This window comes from Myxocyprinus asiaticus, chromosome 26 (genome assembly GCF_019703515.2).
Source record: "Myxocyprinus asiaticus isolate MX2 ecotype Aquarium Trade chromosome 26, UBuf_Myxa_2, whole genome shotgun sequence".
NCBI classification, from domain to species: Eukaryota; Metazoa; Chordata; class Actinopteri; order Cypriniformes; family Catostomidae; genus Myxocyprinus; species Myxocyprinus asiaticus.
This window is the reverse complement of record NC_059369.1, coordinates 12515711-12530057: the sequence shown is the minus strand read 5'-3', so window position 1 is coordinate 12530057 and position 14347 is coordinate 12515711. Positions and strand designations below refer to the sequence as shown.

Below are 14347 nucleotides of genomic sequence, written 5' to 3'. Positions count from 1 at the left end.
TATTTTTAAATCATGTTCAGCTTGGGGTCTGAGAGATCCCCCAAATCTTACTCAACTGCAAGTTTTGGTTTAATACATGAATGACTTTTCCCAATTGAAATCTCATGTGATGTGCATTTATAATATTAATCTGCATAATCTGAGTCTTCACAAACTTGATATGGGCCAGTGTCACTGAAAATGTTTTACTGCTAGGGCCATAAACTGACCTTTGACCCAATGATTAATATGTAAAGAGAGCTTAGAGGCTGCACTTCACTGTTTCTCTCTTACTAACCATAATTTAATCAGCAAAATGCACTGGTTTATAATGCTGATTTTTATTTTCATCCGTCCTTTTCTCATATGGAAATACACAACCAGCACCTTGCAACAGGTTCGTTCCCATATCGAACTTCTTATGGCCTTTGTCACTGAAATGAGAAGCTTTTTTTTTTTTTTTTTTTAAATCTCCACTAGGCAGGTAATATTTAAGCATTAAATATTGAGCTGAATTGATGAAAACCTTGCGTTAGAGTTATTCTAATTTACATAACATGTTCTGACAGGTTTTGGTGCTTGGATTATGTGAATGTATTAGTATTTATTGTGAAATATCTTATGATGTAAGTCCAGCTTTGAAGATAGTCCTCTCTGTATTATAAAAGACTCCTAACAGCTACCAGATGGTATTCTCATTATTGCTGAGCTTGGAAGCAATGACAAAGCAGGTGGAGTGTTGAATGCTGAAAAGCTGAGCTTTGAACCTTTATGAGAGCAAAACAGTTAAGAGAAAATGATTGATCTTGGTTTTGTGTGCTTATCCTGTGAGCACCGTTCAAGATGTGGTCACAAAAAAACTGCCCTGTTACCAACCATGTCTGTATGTTGCATGACATGTTTGTTGCCACCAGTCAGATCTACTGCACTGGAGAAGTCCTGAGATAGGTGCAAATAGCTAAACTCTTTGGTGATGACAAGTACTTTGTAGATATAAAGCTGACTGCAGCTCCTGGTGAGTCTGTTGTTTGGTTTCTTCTGATGTCTAGAAAAAGCTCTAGGCTTGCAGTCTGTTGATTTCATGTGATATCTGCTATTTCCCCTGCTTACCTGTAGAGGTTGTTGTGGAGGCTTTTGCTAATCTTACCACTGAGTTTCATATATACTTTGAAGTGCCAGGTAAAGAATTTGAGATGTGGACTCCTACAGACTGGCATTCTAAGTAAGACAACACTGTGTGCATTAATGGATTGTCAACTTGATACACAGGATTTTAAGGGAATAGTCACCCAAAAAGCACCCTCATGTTGTTCCATACCCATTTGACTTATTTTATTCAGTGGAACAAAAAATGAGAGGGTGGGGGTGTTGCTAAGATGAGGCTGCCACCATAAACACCCCCCTCAATCCCCACACCCCCATCGGGGGCGCCAATAGGGATCTCACCTAGGGTGCCAAAATGTCAGCAATGTCCCTGAATGAAACTAAATATAGACTGGGACTTTCAAGCTCTAAAAATGGCAAAAAAGCACAAAGTACCATACAAGAAGTCCATAAGATGTATGCACTATACTGTGAAGTCTTAGTCATTATCCACTGAAAATCTTCCCTTCTACTGTAGCTATATCAAATCTCATTCATTTTCTCCTATAATATGAACAAATATGGTGCGTCAAGCCATGTTTGGTGCCATTGCTTGCACCATATTTGACATAAGAGACAAGACACATGAAACAATGTTTGATGTGATAATTACTACTATGAAACTTATGGTGATTTTTATTTATTTATTTGTTGGACCTTGACAGCCCCATTTCCCATTTACTTTCATTTTATGGAGCCAGGACGTGCAACATAGTACAGTACCTCAGAAGAAAGTTATAAGGGTTATTCCATGTCAAATCAAACAATTTCAGAAACTACTGTTTTTCTTTTTTTTTTTTTTTTTTTTTTTTCTGAAATGCATACAAATAATCATCAAAGCCAAAATATAAAATTACAATATTTGACCAGTATTTATAGGTGACAGCATCATTATTATTATACATAGATAGGTAGATCTTTTAATAAAATCAGTTGACTTTAACACATTGTGTTGCATTATTTTCCAATGCTTCATTTAATTAGATCCTTTTATATGTACTTTATTCTGGCTTTGATAATTATTTGTTTCTTTCACAAAAAAACAAAACAAAAACAAAATAGTGATGAGGGGACCTCTGAGTTGATGCTGAATGACCTACAAGTGCTTGAAATTAGAAGAACATTATGACTGAATTTTCTTTCTTGGGTTAACCTAATTTAAAATTAATGAAACTGGCTGGGGTTTTTTTTTTTTTCACTTCATAGCCCAACAATCTTTTCCAGAATTTCTGACCAAAAGTAAAACAGCTGGGCTGAAGAACTGCATGGATTGTGGAAGTCATTAGGTCGAAAGGTATTGTTTTGCTTCAGTAATATATGGGACAGTATTTTGTTTAAAGTCTTCATGAATGACCCATAACAATGAACTAATGTTTATTTTCTTATTATTGTATATATCACTGGGCAGATCTGTGATGTCGGAGACCACCCGGAGCTGTACTTGCAGATTTACACCCCACACCTTGTTGTTGTGCCAGGTGGACACTTCAGGGAACTCTATTATTGGTTAGTCTCTCTCTTAAACATGTACAGTCTGTAACTAGGGCTGTCAATCAATTAAATATTTTTAAATCAAATTAATTACACAATGTTCCAATTAAGAAATCGCCGTTAATGGCATACCAAAATTTACTGAGATAGGACAATAAAGGTAATTTAGAATAATTAAATTATAACTGTATTTATGCTTAATAAATATTATAATTCAGATCATTCAAATATTTTACATAATGTTGTGGCAACAGATAAGTACAGCATATTGACAATACAAAAAGTGAAAATATTGTTTTATTTCTAAATTTGAACAATACATTTATTGGCCTACATCCCTCTGCTCTTTTTTTTTTTTTTAAATTGAAGTCTACTATATGTACTTGTGGATCAGACGGATGCTTTTGGAGTGTCTCACTTTGGTTGCTTCGTGTTTCGCTAGTTTTTAGAGCTGTGTTTTTAGGCTGCTGTGTCAAGTTAAACGTAGTTTGAAACTGTGAAATACCCGTTTCAAGATCGCTGCATTCTGTTGTGCTCGGTCCAGCTGTCACTGAGCGCAAAAGCGTGTCTGTGGAAGGCTGTGCTGTCTGCTCGTTGGTTTGACAAGGCGTGTTTGTCCCATAGACTTGCATTGAAGACGTGACCCAAGGCTTATCCCGAGAATATCATGAAGACTTGAAGGTGGGCACTTTTGACATTGGCCAATACGTAACCAGTTTGTAATCACTGCGCAACCAACCAGGCATATACAGTGGCAAGCAACACTCATATTTTCTTCAGAAAAGGTAAGAATCAAGTTAATTCTTTTTTTGTTTTTCAGTGACTCATATTGGGTAATACATGGTCTCCTTTTGTCTGAGATGACTGAAACAGCTCGAGGAATGATCCTGAACTTCACGTACTTGGTGGAAAGGTGGGCTCATTTCCAAATGAGTCCTTTTTCATGTTATGCTATCAATCAATGACAATATGTTATCTAAATGTTGCTTTCTGGTACAAAATGACTCAAGCAGTGAAACGCTACCTTGTTCTTTATTTCTCTGTTCCTTCAATTCCATTCAGGTACGGCTTTGTCCCAAACGGAGGCCGAATTTATTACGAGTGGCGGAGTCAGCCTCCATTCCTTCCCCCAATGGTGGAAAGCTTTTTGAGGTCACAAGAGACAAAGACTTCCTCAGGTAAACTCCTCTACAAATTGCTCTCCCACAGGTTTCTTGAATATTGAGATGTTGTGCAGATCTGCTCTCATCACCTCTGTGCTGCATGTGTGCTCTCTCTCTGTGTGTGTGTGTATGTGTGTGTGTTAAGGCAAGTTTTGCCAGCACTAGAGAAAGAGTACAGCTTTTGGATGCAGAATCACTCTCTTGCTGTGGAGGTGAATAGAGTGAAGCATATCCTAAATCGTTACAATGTACAGACAGGTAGGCCCAGGTACATCCTCTCATTAACAAACACTGTACATAGATGGGTGAATTTCACAAAGCCTAACAAGAACATGTCTAGATCATATTTCACCCCAAAATCAAAAGAAAGATGTAATGTTTAGCATAAAGAAAATTAAACCTAGTGTTAGGATCATTGTGATTTTGATGATATTTAAAGGGGACAGTTCATCATTTACCCTGTGCTTTCTACCCGTATGACTTCCTTTCTTCCATGGAACACAGATGTTTGGCAGAATGTTAACCTCATTTTAACCATTCACTTATTGCATTTTTTATTTTATTTTTTTAAACGAATGGTGACCGAGGCTAACATGCTGCCTAATATTGCTATGTGAGCCACAGAAGAAAGGCATTCAGGTTTGGAATGACATGAGGGTGAGTAATTGGTGACAGAATTTACAATTTTTGGGTGAAATATCCCTTTAAGCACATTTTTACCCAATTTTCATGACTATTGTAAAACAACTGAATTATAATAAGGCTACTGTAATGCAGTTATACGTTTTACTTTTGAGTTTATTTGCAATTTTCATTATTTTCAATGAAGGATTCGCATTAGATTCTCAAATGTAATACAGTCAGGACGTAATATCTGTTTATTAAAAGCAATGTAAAATAGAAGGCATACAAGATGCATAAATAGCCTACTTAAAGGGTTAATTCACCCAGAAATTAAAATTCTCTCATGATTTACTTATACTCATGCCATCCAAGATGTGTATGACTTTTTCATCTGCTGAACAAACAAAGATTTGAAGAATATTTCAGCTTTGTAGTTCCAAACAATGCAAGTGAATGGGTGCCAAAATTTTGAAGCTCCAAAATCCACATAAGGGCAACATAAAAGTACTCCAGCCAACTCTGGTGGTTAAATCCATATCTTCAGAAGAGATATGATAGGTGTGGGTGAGAAACAGATCAATATTTAAGACCTTTTACCTTCACTTTCTCCTTCTGTTTTTGGTGATTCACATTCTTGTGCATATCGCCCCCTACTGGGCAGGGAGGAGAATTTATGACAAAAAATGACTTAAATATTGATCAGATAATAAAACCTTATTGAAATTAAATTTACTTTTTGGATTATAAGTACATAACATTTTACAAAAGCGTTACAATAGCAATATGGCCCTTTTAAGATGAGTTGTAGATAAACGTTGACGTAGATATTCATCAGCTTCACTGTGTGACATTTATGTGCGTGAATATGTTTGTGTATTGCAGATGTTCAGGAGAAACTGTGGATAGAACTAAAAACTGGAGTGGAGTCGGGCTGGGATTTCTCTTCTCGTTGGTATATTGACAGCACGGGCTGAAGCAATGGCACCCTGCGTGACACATAGACCAGCTCCATCCTGCCTGTTGATCTCAGTGCCATAATCTGTCGCAATGAGCGTCTATTGGTGTCTTTCCACAGGATTCTGGGTAATAGAGAAAAAACACACACAAAACCTTATTTTAATGTAATATTTAACACATCAATTTTAAAGCATTCAAAAGCAAAATATAAAGGTCCAGTCGTAACTGTGGCTTAATGGTTAGCAAACGTTCTCGGACATATTGAGCTATGATGCTCATTTGGCCAACACAATTCCATTCCCCTGATTTTCCCCATAATTTTTCTGTCCTAACCGGACCATATTATGAAAGAAAAATGGAAAAATGGCCAAAGACATGTATGTGTCCAAACTTATTTCAAAATTAGTGGCCTAGAACTAGAAAACAAAATGACTAGGACTAGTAAAAGATTATTTTGAATATTTACATACTGTACAGTAATTGATTTAAAAAAAATATATATATTTATTAATTTAAAATATTTTTTAAATATATATTTATATAAATCGATTTAAATAACTGATTAGAAAATAATCTACATCAGTCATGCAATTTTTTAAATAATCTATCCATGTATATATTGTGATCATGAGAGCATCTGTAGAATACAGCTTGTTGTTTTGTATGTTAATAAGCACTTTAGGATATATCCTAAGCTCTGTTTCCTGAAGGTAACGTTGTAAGGTTGTGGTATATGTTCAATGTGGTTTTTATGCTGTTTAAAACCACCATGTGACATTGTCTGACCCGATAGTTTCCTGTAGGAAATGAGCACAAGGCAGTGGAATATGAGCAGACAATTTCTGCTAGAATTAAGACAGCAGAAAGGAGGCTGGTTTGATTTTAGCCTAGTAACCAAGACTCAACACTTAGCCTTCTACCCATCTAACCTGGTACCTCTATGGGCACGCTGTTACTCTAGACCTGAGATGGCAGATCAGGCTGTACAGTACCTAAGCGTGAGTCTGTCCTAATAACCTATACTAATATATAAAATTACACGGCTCTCTGGAATACTCTATTCTGATCAATAGCGCCATCCAGCGGTCAGATATTGCTCTGTAACAACCGCTCATCCGGGTTCTGCGAGCCACTCCTGCTTCTCGGATCACTGTGTGATCTCTACAAGTAAGCTAATAAAATAATTTCAACTGAAATCAATGTTTCTTGTACATTTATTTATTTGGCAAGTAGTCTTGTAATAGTCTGAATATTGAGGAGTCAAGAGTAATTTTCACAAAATAAACATCAACAGAACTCAGATGCAAACCGGAGGTTGATTTCAGCTGTTCAGCTATTTATTTCTTCTCAAATTACATAATTGTTATGCTAATATATATATATATATATATATATATATATATTTATTTGTGCTCAAAAGTTTGCATACCCTTGGAGAATTGGTAATATATGTACCATTTTTAAAGAAAACATGAGTGAGCAGGCAAAAATTCTTTTATTTCTTATGGGATTCATATTCAACTGTAGGTTATAACAGAATGGCACAATCATAAAACAAAACATGGCAACAAAGAAAAAAATGAAATGACCCCTGTTCAAAAGTCTTCATACCCTTAGTTCTTAATACTGTGTATTGCCCCCTTTAGCATCAATGACAGTGTGCAGTCTTTTGTAATAGTTGTCTGAGGCCCCAAATTCTTGCAGGTGGTATAGCTGCCCATTCATCTTGGCAAAATTCCTCCAGGTCATGCAAAGTCTTTGGTCGTCTTGCATGAACCGCACGTTTGAGACCTCCCCAGAGTGGCTCAATGATATTAAGGTCAGGAGACTGTGATGGCCACTCCAGAACCTTCACCTTTTTCTGCTGTAACCACTGGAGGGTCAACTTGGCCTTGTGTTTAGGGTCATTGTCGTGCTGGAAGTCCAAGTGCGTCCCATGCGCAGCTTTCATGCAGAAGAATGCAAATTGTCTGCCAGTATTTTCTGATAACATGCTGCATTCATCTTGCCATAAATTTTCACAAGATTCCCCATGCCTTTAGAGCTCACACACCCCCAAGACTTCAGTGAGCCACCACCATGCTTCACAGTGGGGATGGTATTCTTTTCTCTATAAGCCTTGCTGACCCCTCTCCAATCATAGCGCTTATGGTTGTTACCATAAAGCTCTATTTTGGTCTCATCACTCCAAATTATAGTGTACCAGAAGCTGTGAGGCGTGTCAAGGTGTTGTCGGGCATATTGCAACCGGTCTTTTTTTGTGGCATTGGTGCAGTAAAGGCTTCTTTCTGGCAACTCGACCATGCAGCTCATTTTTGTTCAAGTATCGTTGTATTGTGCTCCTTGAAACAACCACACCGTCTTTTTCCAGAGCAGCCTATATTTCTCCTGAGGTTACCTGTGGGTTTTTCTTTGTATCCCAAACAATTCTTCTGGCAGTTGTGGCTGAAATCTTTCTTGGTCTACCTGATCTTGGCTTGGTATCAAGAGATCCCCAAATTTTCCACTTCTTAAGTGATTGAACAGTACTGACTGGCATTTTCAAGGCTTTGGATATCTTTTTATATCCTTTTCCATCTTTATAAAGTTCCATTACCTTGTTATGCAGGTCTTTTGACAGTTCTTTTCTGCTCCCCATGGCTCAGTATCTAGCCTGCTCAGTGCATCCACGTGAGAGCTAACAAACTCATTGACTATTTATACACAGACACTAATTGCAATTTAAAAAGCCACAGGTGTAGGAAATTAACCTTTAATTGCCATTTAAACCATTTAAAAGGGATAATGTGCAGTCAGCCAGTTGTTATCGCAAAATGAGCCCAAGTCCCAATCACCCTGTCCTGGTTTATTGTGCAATAACAACCAGCTGACTGTACATTTTCCCTTACATATTTACATGTGTGACCCTGATCCTGAATCTTTAGTGTGCTCTTTATTTTTATTTTTTTTCTTCCCCCCATGGTCAGGACACCTAGACTTTATACAACTTGTGCAATGCTTCCTCACACTTTATTAGTATAGACAGACTCCAGATTTCTCATCGTGTGACCTAATGCTGCTTTAATTAGCACCTTTCTTAGACACTTAGAGTAAATTAAAATTGTAATTTCTTTGTCTAATAAGCCCTCTTGAGCTACACTCCTGTTCACTTCCCAGTTTCTTTCCCCAGTTAATTTGCAAAGGACCTTAAATAACCAGGAAAAATGTATATTTAGGTTTCACAGGAAATGTGTTATTTTGCAAACAGAGGGAGGTAGCAATGGTTTAACTGAAGCAAAACTCTTTACTCAACAGCAGATGGCACTCTATGCACAATATTATTGATAAAAAAAAAAAAAAAACCTTTCCTGATTAAAGTCTCTCTCTCTCTCTGTTTAGAATAGTGGAGGTCTGGACTATCCTAACGGGACTCTCGCCTCTCTGAGTGAGAATGGGCAGCAGAGGGACATGCCTAATGCCTGACCTCCTCTTCAACGCATAATTATAGAGGGTATAAGTTCTCCTAACCACACTTCCCATTACACTTTACAGTCTTGTGCACAATTCATTAGTTCACATTATTCCAAAGGGAAAAAAAAAGTTTGTCTTTGTAATATTTTATCAAATTGTAATATCTTATTTCACCTCTGAAATGGATTTTTGCCTTTGTCACAAATCCCTTTTACTTTTCAGCTCCCGCGCAACAACATGGCTCCATTCTGAAATGTAATGGCCAAACAATTTCCAATGAATGGATGATATCATGTCCCCAATATTCACCGATGAACAGTATTTCAAAGACACATGTTTGCCTTCATAATTTTCTTAATGTCTTATTTTGCTCTGACTCTTAAAATACTTTTGTTTTTGGCTGAAGACACCTAGGTCAGGGGTTTTCAAGTTGGGGTCCGGGGACCGCAAGGGAGTGCTAGGTGGTCCACGGGAAATTTCAGAGAACAAAAAGTGTAAAAACAGGATAAAAAAAAGTTAACATATTTGATGTTATTTCATTCTGTTTTCTTAGGACTTCAGATAGATTTGAATTTCATTTTTTTTTTTTTTTTGCTTTTGGATTTTACTTGTAACATTAACACTGGGTAGAAAAAGATGTGTGGTCAACTTAATACAAAGTAAATATTTTCCAGATAATATTTTGATTTCTTTTTGGATTTTTTTTTCTCCCCTTTTCTCCCCAATTTGGAATGCCCAATTCCCAATGCACTCTAAGTCCTCGTGGTGGCGTAGTAACTCAATCTGGGTGGCGGAGGATGTTCCAGTTAAATAGCCTCCTCAAAAATGGGTGGGATATTTCAGGAGGTGAGTAGTCCTCCACAATCCACTGTAAACTTACATTTAGGTCTGGCTCCAGTGTGTTATGGAACACCCACTTTTGTTAATCCAATCAATTCACACTGGATAAAATTGTGCCCAAACCCTGTCTTACAATGTTTTCTCATTGAATATTATGTCTCTTGGAAATATATCTCATTATGAAAGTAAAATGGATTGCAGATGCCATTTCATGTTGACTTTAAATGCATATCCAGTGTCAGATCCCAGAACCAAATAACCAATAGAAAACACCACTTGAAAATTAAAACACAATCATTCAACTTTGGACAATATAACTTAGGCCAGTGGTTTACTGGTTATCCAAAAGCACAAGCTGGCAGATATCAGATACAACCGCATCAAATACACATTTTACACCTCAGCCACTATATCTAAGAAGCAATGCACATGAAGAGACTTAATTGTGTTAAATGTGCAGGCTAAATCACATTCCTGTCAAAATTCAATTTACCTGCTGTCACATTTTGTCTTGAGTTTTGGAAGTGGCTAATAAGATGTGATTAATGATGCTCAGTAGTTGATTTACCATTTAAATTAACCACACACTTCTCACCCGATCAATCATCTCTTTTCTTCAGGGCTCTCTGGGCTCGATTCAGCCCACGCTAAAGAGCTCGCCTTTGTTTTGGCCCAATGGTGGATTCAGACCAACTGGCAGGCGTATGTCAAATATGAGGCCATGTTTGAGAAGGTGAAGTCCATTGCACATCACTTTTTGAGTTCTATTACTTTCTGCACTAGTTTAATGCAATGGGAAATTCTTTCTCTCAGATTTCAGTGTAATGTGCAGAGAGAACGGTAAGCAATTCATAGGTTGACTTCCAGAAGACTGTAAACGCTGTGTGCACAGTCTCAAGCTCTTCACTAGTGACTGTCATGTGATTTCAAAGGCAGTAGACAGGGAAAAATAAGAATACATTTCACACTTTTAGAAGCCTTCAGAAATGTATTACTGGCAAACATCTATAACATAATGAATTATTTGTGATTTATATGTTGCTTGTAAAAAAATAAATAAATAAATAATTTAGTCTGAATACATCAATTAGGTATAGCTGCAGGCCGGAGACCTCCAAATAGGGGTGGGATCTCCAAAAGAGGGTGGGGTTACTCAAAGGGGTTGTGCCAACTCCAAAAAGGGGCATCGCTCACGGTTAAGGTTAGGAAAAGGGTTAGGTAAAGAGCTCCCTATATTTTCAACGGTGGTTTGGAGTGACTGCCCCTTTTTGGAGCAATGCCTGCAGCTGTACCCTTCTCAAATACTTGTCAACTTTTAAATGGCCTTCAATGAAAAAGATGCTTTTCGCCCCCGTAATGGTGTAGATACCACATCTACTAGCAGGGGCTAACTGGACCATGCTAACCAATTTGTGTAGCCATATGTATGTCATGAGTTTGGAATAGGGATTATCTGTTTTTCAGAACAATGAATGTGCTTAGGAACCCTGTTTTAACTTTTTTTGGGTGGGAACATTACTAAACTCCCTCTCTCTCTCGCTCGCTCTCTTTTGCTCACCCTTTATCTTCAGCCGGTATCCTTGAGACAGTATGGTGTCAACGGTGTTTGAAAGCCTGGAGGAGGTGGCGAGTATGAAGTTCAGGTATTAATGGTCTGTTCATATTTACATATTCAAATTCCAACGTGGCTTCCGAGCTGAGCCCTGCTCTTCGGAGACCTTTTAATCTCTGGAGGAATTAGGGATAAATTAGAGTTTTTCAACCCAGCAGAACCATTCTTGAAATGTAGAATCTCATTTCCTCTGGGACCCTAAAGGACCAATATAAAGAAGGAAGAGACAAATTATTTGAGCCCAGATCATGCAATTCCAAGCTCAGAGTAATGAAAAATCTTTATATCAGAAGTGTTGCACTTTAATGACATGGGCTTTTAAAGGGATAGTTCACCCAAAAATGAAAATTCTCTTTTTTACTCACCCTCACACTATCCCAGATGTGTATGACTTTCTTTAGCTAAACACAAATGAAGATTTTTGAAGAAGATTTCAGCTCTGTAGGTCCTTACAATGCAAGTGAACGGCAATCACCTAATAATGTCCTAGCAACCACAAAGAACACTAGCAACTGCATAGCAATGCCCTGGCAACCACCAACAAGTTAGCACTGTGGCAGTGAGTTCTGCAAAAGCAAACACCACACACATTTTCTTCAGGAAATGTAAAAATCCAGTTTTATTAGAAATTGTTCATTCTCATGGAGCACCAATGAGACATGAGACTGACTCTTGTTCCTCAATTCTTGTCATAGTTGGGATTTGGATGGACCAATGGTGTTGCTCTGCAGCTGCTTAACCAGTACAGTGATAGGCTGAGCTCTGTAGGGTGTTTCCTGAGTGCTAGTGTTCTGACTGGACTCATGTATCCCACCTTAACTCTGCTGTTATCCTGATCCTGGGAAACTCTGGATTTTCTTTGTGCCCCGACAAAAGTACAGAAGCACAGATTTCATCCCCAAATAAAAAGTGAATAAGATATCATAAAGCACTTAAATAATTTGACACCTTTTTTAGTACCATTTGAGTTTATTTTTTTTATTTTTTTTGCATTGTAAATTTTTATTACAATAAAGCACTTTATTTCTTCAACTCCTTTCCCAATTAACATACTAAATAAAAAACATTACCATCACCCTTCTCATTACTGTGAGTAAAAATCAAATATTTACAATGTATTGTACATCATGGTAGTGTTTGTTATATTACCTGTCTTGAGATGCATGCTGATTGAAATTAAGAAAAATCATTGTATTACAGAGATTTTACAGTAATACAGTAAAAAAACAAAACAAAAACAAAAAAACATTGTAATGATATACCATTGAGAATATAATATATAATATAACTCAAATATAAAATGTCTAGATACATTATGGTAATGAAAATTTGGTCTGAAAATGTGCTTAATTGTCATGAAAATAATGTCAAAAAATGGAAATAGTCATTATAGTCATATGCTTCAATTTATGCTTTTTAAAGAAAAAAGTCAGCACACCACAGATCCAATGAATGAACAATTTAACAATCCCACCTATTGAATGATTATTCCTTGGAGCTCTGGTGTGCCGACTATTTTCTTGAAAAAATTAAAAATCCCATTTACCCTTGACTATAGTACATTGTATTTATGATAAATGTAATGGCTTTTTCTCTTTTGAGGTAAAATATTACCTGTACATGTTTTCAAGAGGTACACACAGATGTATAATACTAATGTGTACACATGTAAGTGTGTGTGTTGACATTTGCTTTCATTTGTAATCTCTCGGCTGTATGGTTACCTTTCCTCTGTCAGCTAGTGTGTGTGAAGGTCAGAGGAGCCAAATCTTGAATGAGTGGCCTATCAGATGATTTTTTTTTTCTCCAAGAAAAGCATTTCCCAGAGGGACAGATGAAAGGAGTTGAGATGAAGTGATTACTGTTCTGGGGGGATTACTCATCGATATTGCACAGCAGGAACTGAACAATGCCTGAAGGGTTTTTATTTATCTCACTACCTATTTATATTCTGCATTGAAATAGCACAAACAGTTCGATTAACCATGAAACATCTTCACCAGAGTGGTCTGCTTGGTTGGCGATCTACATCACTTTGGGATTGTCTCTTTTAAAAGATTGTCCCAGTCCCTCGTTTCAATACAGTGGCAGTGGGTAGTGACTCGAGCTTCAAAAAGGACCTAAAAGTGTAGCCTTTGTGACTCGTGCATCATGTTCCGTACTCGACTGTAACACAGCTTCACAGCAGAAGGGAAGGAGAACACAGGGAAGCGGGTTTTCCAGGTTCAGGTAAGACTTTTAATCGGCCACTTGAGTGCTTTACAACTTCACACACTCATCAGCTTCACAAACACGTAGTCACTCAAACACATCAGCTTCACAAACACAATAGACTAAACGCAACAGCTTCAGGAACACCGTGGCTTTCCTTGTGCCGGACACACACTCTCCTCTGTTGGTGGCGTGGCTGCTTATATGCCGCTCTCCCCATGCTCACTGGAATTAGAAACAGGTGTTAAACATAATCTAGCTCAGGTGCAAGTGCCCTTACCGCTTTCTCTCTCTCTTGACAGACGCTTAACCACGCCCCCACTGCCACATATCCCCACCGCCCAACTCAGGCCGGGGAGACATCCGGCCTGTCCACCACTACCCCCCCCCCCCAAATTTCTGGAAAGGAAGTTGGCGACAGCCATCTGCGCTCCTGGTCTGTGGACCACCTTGAACTTAAACGGCTGAAGAGCCAGATACCAACGGGTGATCTGCGCGTTGGTATCTTTAATGCAGTGGAGCCATTGGAGTGGGGTGTGATCCGAGCAGATGGTGAAGGCCCACCCTAACAGCTAATACCAGAGAGTGAGGACTGCCCACTTGATGCCGAGACACTCCTTTTTTACGGTGCTGTACTTGGTCTCCCTCAGCGAGAGCTTGTGGCTAATGTACAGCACCAGGCGCTCCTCCCCCTCCACCACCTGCAAGAGCACGGCCCCCAGCCCTCTGTCTGAAGCGTCCGTCTGCAAGACAAAAGGGAGAGAGAAATCAGGTGACTGTAAAAGCGGCCCCCCGCAAAGTGCGACTTTAACCTGCGTGAACGCCTGTTGACACTGATCCGTCCACTGGACTGGTTCTGGAGCTCCCCTTTTAGTGA

At 38.3% G+C, this 14347-nt stretch overlaps 1 protein-coding gene across 1 annotated transcript; it reads left to right on the top strand.

Moving 5' to 3' along the window:
• Nucleotides 1–326: 326 nt before the first annotated feature.
• Nucleotides 327–12809, top strand: treh (trehalase (brush-border membrane glycoprotein); the record flags this gene model as incomplete). Its single annotated transcript, XM_051656213.1, is given in 16 exon segments — nucleotides 327–376; nucleotides 894–994; nucleotides 1096–1201; nucleotides 2329–2416; nucleotides 2531–2628; nucleotides 3434–3526; nucleotides 3676–3758; nucleotides 3761–3791; nucleotides 3922–4034; nucleotides 5283–5483; nucleotides 6161–6215; nucleotides 6217–6355; nucleotides 8736–8847; nucleotides 10268–10380; nucleotides 11237–11290; nucleotides 11955–12809. Coding segments are annotated over 16 exon segments (1578 nt in total), but the record flags the coding sequence as incomplete, so codon positions are not given.
• Between the last annotated feature and the right edge of the window lie 1538 nt (nucleotides 12810–14347).